This window comes from Oncorhynchus clarkii, chromosome 29 (assembly GCF_045791955.1).
Source record: "Oncorhynchus clarkii lewisi isolate Uvic-CL-2024 chromosome 29, UVic_Ocla_1.0, whole genome shotgun sequence".
NCBI classification, from domain to species: Eukaryota; Metazoa; Chordata; class Actinopteri; order Salmoniformes; family Salmonidae; genus Oncorhynchus; species Oncorhynchus clarkii.
The window spans coordinates 25,995,083-26,005,117 of record NC_092175.1 but is presented as its reverse complement, the minus strand read 5'-3'; the positions used below and the strand labels follow the sequence as shown (position 1 = coordinate 26,005,117).

The 10,035-nt window shown below is 42.7% G+C and overlaps 1 protein-coding gene across 1 annotated transcript; it reads right to left on the bottom strand.

Moving 5' to 3' along the window:
* Positions 1 to 2,670: 2,670 nt before the first annotated feature.
* Positions 2,671 to 3,869, bottom strand: LOC139388497 (C-C motif chemokine 19-like). Its single transcript, XM_071135194.1, has 4 exons — positions 3,728 to 3,869; positions 3,347 to 3,467; positions 3,086 to 3,210; positions 2,671 to 2,923 (listed from the first exon to the last, which is right to left on the bottom strand). The coding sequence occupies exons 1-4, from the start codon at positions 3,786 to 3,788 to the stop codon at positions 2,904 to 2,906; spliced, it is 327 nt and encodes a 108-aa protein (XP_070991295.1). The 5' UTR covers positions 3,789 to 3,869; the 3' UTR covers positions 2,671 to 2,903.
* Between the last annotated feature and the right edge of the window lie 6,166 nt (positions 3,870 to 10,035).

The following is a 10,035-nucleotide window of genomic DNA, read 5'->3' as shown; positions in this document are numbered from 1 at the left end:
TAATTAATTAAAACTCTTACGTATTGTTGTTCCTGTACAGGAACCAAAATCAGCGGAAATTTCAGAGCGCCACCTGTAGTACTCGATAAAACTCAAACTTTTATTAAAACACACATGCAAGGTACTCAATTAAAGCTACACTCGTTGTGAATCTAGCCAACATGTCAGATTTGTAAAATGCTTTTCGGCGAAAGCATGAGAAGCTATTATTTGATAGCATGCACCCCCCGAAATACCTGAACGAGACCTAAACAAAAGATTTAGCGGTAGCCAGCGCTACACAAAACGCAGAAATAAAATATAAAACATTCATTACCTTTGACGAGCTTCTTTGTTGGCACTCCTATATGTCCCATAAACATCACAATTGGGTCTTTTTCCCGATTAAATCCGTCATTGTATACCCAAAATGTCCATTTATGAAGGCCTGCTGATCCAAGGAAAATTCACCTTTACAAGACGCAATGTCACTTTTTAAAATAAAAAAAGTTGCCTATAAACTTTTACAAATCACTTCAAACGACTTTTGTAAACCAACTTTAGGTATTAATAAATGTTAATTAATAATCGATCAAATTGATCACGGGGCGATCTGTATTCGATAGCAGCAAGTCTTGAAATCATTGTCCATTTTTTTCACTTTCATAATTTCCTCGGTGCACCCCAATACAGGAAGTGCCTATACGTCATCCCACCAAGGATAAACTTGCAATGAAATGCCAGTACTGGCGACATCGTGTGGAAGCTGTAGGCGTTGTAAACGGGACCTCATCTATTTTCTATCGCTAATTTTTGGATGAAAAACGTTCCCGTTTTAAACAAGATATTTTGTCACGAAAAGATGCTCGAGTATGCATATAAAACCTAGATAAAAATCCAACCAGGAAGTGCCGCATTTTTTAAAACCGCGTCATGCCAATGACTCCTTATATGGCTGTGAATGAACTACGAATGAGCTTACGTTTTCCACGTTTTCCCCAAGGTGTCTACAGCATTGTGACGTCTTTTTACGCATTTCCATTGAAGCAAGTGGTCACATGGTGTCTCCCGCAGAAAATCTTGCGTAAAATACTGAATCGGCCAGAATGTCATTGTATGCTGTAGTGTTAAGATTTCCCTTCAGGGTGGGGGCCTAGCCCAAACCTTGAAAAACGGCCCCAGACCATTATTCCTCCTCCACCAAACTTTACAGTTGGCACTATGCATTCGGGCAGCTGGCGTTCTCCTGGCATCCGCCTAACCTAGGTTTGTCCGCCAGACTCCCAGATGGTGAAACGTGATTCATCACTCCAGAGAAGGAGTTTCCACTGTTCCAGAGTCTGTATGGTGTGAGCCTATGTGTGCTGCTCTTTTCTGTGATATAACATTACAATTAGAAGTCTACTAATAATAATTAAATCCACAGAAAATGATACATGTGAATCTCTAAGGTCATATTCAAAGTATCTCCAGCACTAAATGTTGTATTCCATTACCCTTTTGCCATCCGCAGCACAGGTACAAATTCCCTGTGGAGCCAAAGGGGGGAAAAAGCTTAATATTATAAAGCTCATTATTAGCTCAGCTTCATAAATCACCAACAGATGACGCACTTTCACTTTCACCTCCTCATTACTGAGGATTCTGCTCTAATCAACCAAATTGATTGGAGACAATCTGCCATTGAAGTGAACTACCCTCATCTGATGTCTGTAAAAATGACTTTCAGTGTACATCCCATTTGAGCTATTTATCATAAGTCATGAGTTAGAAAGAATAGCGGTCTTGGAAACACATGCTATGCATAGTGGACTGCAACTTGACAGGAATAGGAATACAGCTTATGTTCTGTCGCCTCCCTGGCTGAACAGACTGATTGCATTTCAACTGTCATTCTGAGGAGTCAGTCTGTCCCCACGTATAGAGGCATTTTAGACTGACAGGTCTGGGTGTGAAGCTGGGGTTTAGAAGAGTAGCCTGATGAAACTTCACCCACATCGGGCTGCTATGAATATAGAGGTCACACTCTCATGAGCCATTAGATGGAGTTACAGGGAGACATGCAGCTGATGTCCCAGTGCTCCATTCTTCTAGCTGACATTCTGTTATCATTGGAGAGAGTTATGCTAGGCCACACCTTGGACCAGACCTAGTGCCTGCGCCTTTTCTTCGTTTGAGGAAATAAAAACATAGAAGGTCCATAGAGCATAACAATGGAATAAGGTTTATAAGAATAAGGAATAACACATTTGGTTAAAGTGTAAATCTGTCTTTAAGTGTGTTAATGCATTACTTGTAAAGTGCCAAGAGAGTTGTTCATGGCAGCCCTAAGTAAGTAGGTATGTAGGTTCATGCAGTGTTTAACAGACTATAACTCAGATGTTTCCCTGTACCTATCCCTTGATGATGTTAGAACCTGCTCTACTGACACCAGAGACAACTGGCTGGAGTTCATCATTGTGTTTTATGAATGGATGTGAATATCTTGGAAATTGAATTACTAACTACTCCCAATATGTTGTACAATGTAAAAACCATGGACAAGTCTTTAACTGGACAAAATTAATTCATCATTAATACTGAGATAAAAAACACAATATTTCTTTAAAAAAACAAACACTTTATTTACATAAAATGTATCTATACAATACAAAATCCAGCTTATAGGGACTTATAGGGACTTATAAGGTTAGAAAAGACGCAGTGTTTTTTCTGCAGTACACGAAGTACACATGAAACAGTGTTGGTCAAAAAGAAAAATGGCAACTGGGAGAATTCAATCGATTCAACAGTATCACAGTGCATCCACCCTACAATGAGAACTGACTTCTAAAATGTCATTGACAAAATGTGTCCAACTGCTGATTATTGTTTCTTGCAGAACGTGTTCTGGAGCTCCATGTTCAGGGATCAACCACAGTCTTTCAGTGTCTACTGTTCTTGCCTGAGGAGAAATAATGCACAAGGAGAAACAGTTTAATACAGACACGGGTGGAACTTCAACGTTGATGGAAGAAAGTGGGTGGTGACCATGAAAACGTTATGCTTCTATAATTTATAGAATTGATTCATGTGGATTGCATCACACTTTAAGATAGAATCCCACCATTTTTCCCTTTTCTGGCCTTTCCATTCTGCGATTTCCTCTTCAGTTGCTTGATGAGTTTGGTCACCCAGTTGTTATTGGTGGCAGGAGGAGCACACAGTCTAAGATTCTTCCTCGTGACAAACCTGTTGGCAGAAGTAACTTAGATCAGACATAGTTCCAACAATGCAGTCACATACAGCCAGAAAACATGAACTTGTGGTTACGGTGATGTGTTACATTTGGCAACGTATTGTGTGTGGAATGATTAATGTTGCTTACACAGTGGCAGGTATCCGACATCCTCCACTGACTGTCTGGATATGGAATGACTTCACCACTCTGTGGGGAAGTTTGACATCGGTTGTTGTCAAGCAGCAGTCCATTGCTTTATCTGTGTTTGCTGCAGACACACACACACACAAACACAGGTTAGACTATCCCCTCTGTATCTTTGTGTATTCTCTCTGTGTATGGCATTCTACTAAAATTACATTTCAACATTCTCCTGAGAAGACGAAGAGCGTATTCAGTTCCACAGATAACTAGTGATCAAGACACAGCATCATGTAACCAAGACGTTATTATAGTAGTTACTATGAAAACAACTTGGAGTAAAAGTAGTTAATAACAGTAGCTCTGCAGTAGAAGAGAGGATCTCACCTGCTGCATGGCTCCAGAGGACTGATGTCAACAGAAGAAGTGCAGCCAACCGTAAGGACATTCTGTCTTAGTTGTTCTCTGTCTGTGTCTTAATATTTTAAACAAGGATCTGCAGATAAATGGGCTACTGTGGTCCAGGCACAGCTTTATATCCTCGCCGCACAACTCCTTTCACTTTCACCCCCATCAAGTCACGCACCCATTTCCCGTAAACCATGCTTCAGCTCAGCACGCCCCTCAACTCTCACCTTTAAAACAAACAAAGATAAAGTAGACTCTGCCAGTGCTTTTCCATGGAGTTGAAGGGTACTTTCTCTGCAGTTACAACTGCCGGAAATATCTGTAAATCATTCTCACCGTCGATGGGGAGATAAAGTTGAAGTCGGAAGTTTACATACACCTTGGTCAAATACATTTAAACTCAGTTTTTCACAATTCCTGACATTTAATCCAAGTAAAGATTCACTGTTTTAGGTCAGTTAGGATCAGCACTTTATTTCAATAATGTGAAATGTCAGAATACAATTAGAGAGAATTATTTATTTCAGCTTTTATTTCTTTCATCACATTTCCAGTGGGTCAGAAGTTCACATACACTCAATTAGTATTTGGTAGCATTGCCTTGAAATTGTTTAACATGGGTCAAACTTTTCAGGTAGCCTTCCACAAGCTTCCCACAATAAGTTGAGTGAATTTTGGCCCATTCCTCCTGACAGAGCTGGTGTAACTGAGTCAGGTTTGTAAGCCTCCTTGCTTGCACACACCTTTTCAGTTCTGCACACACATTTTCTATAGGATTGAGGTCAGGGCTTTGTGATGGCCAGTCCAATACCTTGACTTTGTTGTCCTTAAGCCATTTTGACACAACTTTGGAAGTGTGCTTGGGGTCATTGTTCATTTGGAAGACCCATTTGCGACCAAGCTTTAACTTCCTGACTGATGTCTTGAGATGTTGCTTCAATATATCCACATACCTTTCCTCCTCATGATGCCATCTATTTTGTGAAGTGCACCAGTCCCTCCTGCAGCAAAGCACCCCCACAACATGATGCTGCCACCCCTGTGCTTCACGGTTGGATGGTGTTCTTTGGCTTGCAAGCCTCCCCCTTTTTCCTCCAAACATAACGATGGTCATTATGCCCAAACAGTTATATTTTTGTTTCATCAGACCAGAGGATATTTCTCCAAAAAGTACGATCTTTGTCCCCATGTGCAGTTGCAAACCGTAGTCTGGCTTTTTATATGGCGGTTTTGGAGCAGTGGCATCTTCCCTGCTGAGCGGCCTTTCAGGATATGTTGATATAGGACTCGTTTTACTTTGGATATAGACACTTTTGTATCGGTTTCCTCCAGCATCTTCACAAGGTCCTTTGCTGATGTTCTGGGATTGATTTACACTTTTCGCACCAAAGTACGTTCATCTCTAGGAGACAGAACACGTCTCCTTCCTGAGCGGTATGACAGCTGCGTGGTCCCATGGTGTTTATACTTGCGTACTATTGTTTGTACAGATGAACGTGGTACCCTCAGGCGTTTGGAAATTGCTCCCATGGATGAACCAGACTTGTGGAGGTCGCCAATTCTTTCTCTGAGGTCTTGGCTGATTTATTTTGATTTTCCCATGATGTCAAGCAAAGAGGCACTGAGTTTGAAGGTAGGCCTTGAAATACATCCACAGGTACACCTCCATTTGGCTCAAATAATGTCAATTAGCCTATCAGAAGCTTCTAAAGCCATGACATAATGTTCTGGGATTTTCCAATCTTTTTAAAGGCACAGTCAACTTAGTGTATGTAAACTTCTGACCCACTGGAATTGTGATACAGTGAATTATAAGTGAAATAATCTGTCTGTAAACAATTGTTGGAAAAATTACTTGTGTCATGCACAAAGTAGATGTCCAAACTATAGTTTGTTAACAAGAAATGTGTGGAGTGGTTGAAAAAACAGCTTTAATGACTCCAACCTAAGTGTATGTCAACTTCCGACTGAAATCAGTCAATTTAAATAAATAAATTAGGTGGCGCAGCCATGGCCCGCCATGGCCCAACCATTTGGTACCAGGCCCACCCACTTGCACGCCAGGCCCAGCCAATCATAAGGAGATTTTTTCCCACAAAGGGGCTTTATTACAAACAGAAAGATTCCTCAGTTTCATCAGCTGTCTGGGTGGCTGCAGGGTCTCAGACGATCCCGCAGGTGAAGATGCCAGATGTCGAGGTCCTGGGCTGGCGTGGTTACACGTGGTCTGAGGTTGTTAGGCCAGTTGGACGTGCTGCCAAATTCTCTAAAATGACATATGGTAGAGAAATTAACTTTCAATTCTCTGTTAACAGCTCTGGTGGACATTCCTGCAGTCAGCATGTCAATTGCACACTCCCTCAAGACATCTGTGGCATTGTGTTTTCTGTCAGAATTGCACATTTTTGAATTGCCTTTTGTTCTCAGCACAAGGTGCACCTGTATAATGATCATGCTATTTAATCAGCTTCCTGATATGCCACACCTTTCAGGTGAATGGATTGTCTTGGCAAAGAAGCAATGCTCACTAACAGGGATAAACATATTTGTGCACAAAATTTTAAGGTTTTTGTATGTATGGAACATTTCTGGGATATTTTATTTCAGCTCATGAAACATGAAACCAACACTTTTCATGTTGCATTTATGTTTTTGTTCAGTATATATGGGTAAACCTATTATCAGTGATGTCACCACATTCCATGTGAAGGTGTCTTGTTTAATTGTTCTGTTTTACAATGCAGCATCCCTGGTGCATCACAACCCAGCATCCCAGGGGCTCATTATGTGACACAGGAAGGAAACATACTCCCTTGTGCAAGTAATACTGGAGGGTGTGCATCTTTCTGTGTGGGAGGATGTCGATGTGTATATGAGAGAATCTTTTCGTGTGGATGATTGTTTCAACTAAACCTGATCTATACGAGAGTGTCTATGTCTGTGCGTGGATGAGTGTGTATATATCCATTTGTGTATTATGGAGGGACACTGGACATGTAGAGAAGGAGAGGATGAAACAAGCACAGAATCATCTGCAGTCTCCCCTACAGCTCTCCTGATACCCAGACAGACGGAAGACAGGGAGACACCAGACAGTGCAGCTAGAGCCAGTCACTCAGGGTCGGACAACTAGAGGAGAGTGCGGAGGCTGTGTGATATTTTACAGCTGCTGAGAGCTGTAGGATGTTAGAAAAACAATATCAGAAGTTTAAAAGCAACAGGATGATAAGTGACAATTCTTGTTTGTCTGACTGCCTGTCATCCTCACTCTAAAGGTGATTTAAAGGACATGTGTAAAAAACACAAGCATAGGGACATTGTTATGTGACTATGTTTGAAATAATGTCTATATCAGCATTTAGCTGGGATAGTCTAACTTAATTATCGTCCTAGAAATCTAGATCTTTCAGAGCCTGATGGCCCAGTACAGGTCGACACTACCACCTTGTGGTAATAAAGTGACACTGCACACCCTGACAGTCAAGTACGAAAGGAGGCGGGGCACTCGGGAATTACGCGAAACGTAATTGTGAACAACAGAATGTTCGAAAAATGGTTAAATAAAAGAAACAAGCAATTTAATGGTGTAAGCTAACATCAATTCTAAAGGTATGGTTTTTGTTGGAGTATACTGTAATGACTTGGCTAGATGATAAATTAACAAATGTCCAGACAGAGGATTTTGTTTACGAATTCCCGGTTTATTAACCAAACTCAAAACAGGGTACTGTTTGGCCGTAGCCCACGCCAAGTAAACAAACCAAGGAAACTCATTTCAAACAACCGTGACCCATCTCTTGTTAAGTCTAGATGTAAAGAGAGACAACAACGGTTAAATCAAATCAAATCAAATTTTATTTGTCACATACACATGCGGTGCACCCTTCCTCCATGCCGCTCCACCAACCACAAAGATGCTCTGCATCGGAACATTCCAAGCATTCCTATGGTTGGCAGATAGCAGGTTGACTGGTGTGTCGGACCCCGCGAACACTGGCTACTGTTAAGTACAACACAACAAACAGCATAACTCATAACTGTCTGTGAGGGTTTCTACAATACATACTGTTCCTTCTTAGTTTATGTGCTTCTTGTCAACCATATAACTTTATAGCCGTAGAGGGAGGCGGTAGCATCACTCACAAACAGAGATATTTGTTTTTGCAAAAGAACCCCTCAAATATGAAAATGGAGCCAAAGAGGATGGCTGACGTTTTACATGCCTGTAATCAATTGTGCTATTCTGTTCATTTTTTTTGCTTTGTAACTTAAAAAATAACAACAATTTTGTACATAATGTTGCTGTTCTACTGTCTCTTATCAGAACTGTGATTACTCACCACGGACTGGTAGAAGCTTTTTCCTTTAAGAGTCCGACAAGAAAGAGATACTGCTCTCCCGGGAACAGGCCCAGGTCCACATCAGTTGCGTGAAGAAATGAGGACACAGATCATGCTGCCTTTTGAGAATCCGTAGGCGAGCGAGTAAACTTCCATTGCCATCAATTCTACTTGCTAACATGCAATCATTGGAAAATAAAATTAATGACTTACGATTATCCTACCAACGGGACATTAAGAACTGTAATATCTTATGTTTCACCGAGTCGTGGCTGAACGACGACACAGACAATATAGAGCTGGGGGGATTTTCAACGCACCGCTACACCTGGTAAGTCGAGGGGTGGGGGTGTGTGTCTTTTTGTCAATAACAGCTGGTGCGCGATGTCTAATATTAAAGAAATCTTGAGATATTGCAGAGGTAGAGTACCTTATGACAAGCTGTAGACCACACTATCTATCAAGAGTTCACATCTATATTATTCGTAGCCCTCTAACACCACAGACTGATGCTGGCACTAAGAGCGCACTCAACCAACTCTATAAGGCCATAAGCAAACAAGAAAATGCTCACCCAGAAGCGGGAAACTTAATTAGTTTTACCCCATTTTTACCAGCATGTCACATGTCCAACCAGAGGACAAAAAAACTCTAGACCACCTTTACTCAACACACAGAGATGCAAACAAAGTGCTCCCCCGCCCTCCATTTGACAAATCCGACCATAATTATCCTCCTGATTCCTGCTTACAAGCAAAAACTAAAGCAGGAAGTACCAGTGACTCGCTCAATACGGAAGTGAACAGATGGTGCAGATGCTGCGCTACAGGACTGTTTTGCTAGAACAGACTGTAATATATTCTGGGATTCATCCAATGGCATTGACGAGTATACCACCTCAGTCATCGCCATCATCAATTAGGGCACCATGTGCCCACAAAGCTCATCACTAAGCTGAGGACCCTGGGACTAAACACCTCCCTTCTGCAACTGGATCCTGGACTTCCTGACGGGCCACTTTCAGGTGATAAGGGTAGGCAACAATACGTCTGCCACGCTGATCGTCAACACTGGGTCCCCTCAGGGGTGTGTACTTAGTCCCCTTCCTGTAATCCCTGTTCACCCACGACTGCCTGGCCAAACACGACTCCAACACCATTAAGGTTGCTGATGACACAACAGTGGTAGGCCTGATCACCGACAACGATGAGACAGCCTATAGGGAGGAGGTCAGAGAACTGGCAGTGTGGTGCCAGGACAACAACCTCTCCCTCAATGTGAGCAAGACAAAGGAGCTGATAGTGAACTACAGGAAAAGGCAGGCAGAACAGTCACCCATTGACATCAACAGGGCAATGCGTAATGACACACAATGGCTGCTTTGGCACTGTTGGAAGATTTGGTGAATGGAAGAATTCAAAGAGAGCGGATTTTCAGAGACCAGCAAGATTTTCTGGCCAATGATGATGAGTGGCTTATAAGCCGGTTCCGATTACCAAGAGCTGTTCTCTTGGATCTCTGTGCTGTAGTGGGCCCAGCTTTACAGAGAATCACCTGCAGAAACCAAGCCATGCCTGTCCCACTGCAACTCCTTGGCAACCTCGTTAATAGCGTTGATGGTGTCTCTTTGCGTTTGCAGGACTGCATCTGTGAGGACACGGGCGCTGGAGGGTTGTGACGCAGGAGGTGCAGTGGAGACGCCGGGGCTGAGCACACTCAGCTCCTGCTCCGCTGCAGCACCACCTCCCCAGTGGAACACTCAGCTCCTGCTCCGCTGCAGCACCACCTCCCCAGTGGAACACTCAGCTCCTGCTCCGCTGCAGCACCACCTCCCCAGTGGAACACTCAGCTCCTGCTCCGCTGCAGCACCACCTCCCCAGTGGAACACTCAGCTCCTGCTCCGCTGCAGCACCACCTCCCCAGTATAATAACTCTGCTCCGCTGCAG

Excerpts from the sequence above, each read along its gene's own strand:
- LOC139388497 (XM_071135194.1), bottom strand. The coding sequence starts at position 3,788 with ATGTCCTTACGGTTGGCTGCACTTCTTCTGTTGACATCAGTCCTCTGG. Across the intron at positions 3,211-3,346 it reads TGTCGGATACCTGCCACTGT|GTTTGTCACGAGGAAGAATC; the intron begins GTAAGCAACATT and ends TTCTGCCAACAG. Across the intron at positions 2,924-3,085 it reads GGCCAGAAAAGGGAAAAATG|GCAAGAACAGTAGACACTGA; the intron begins GTGGGATTCTAT and ends ATTTCTCCTCAG.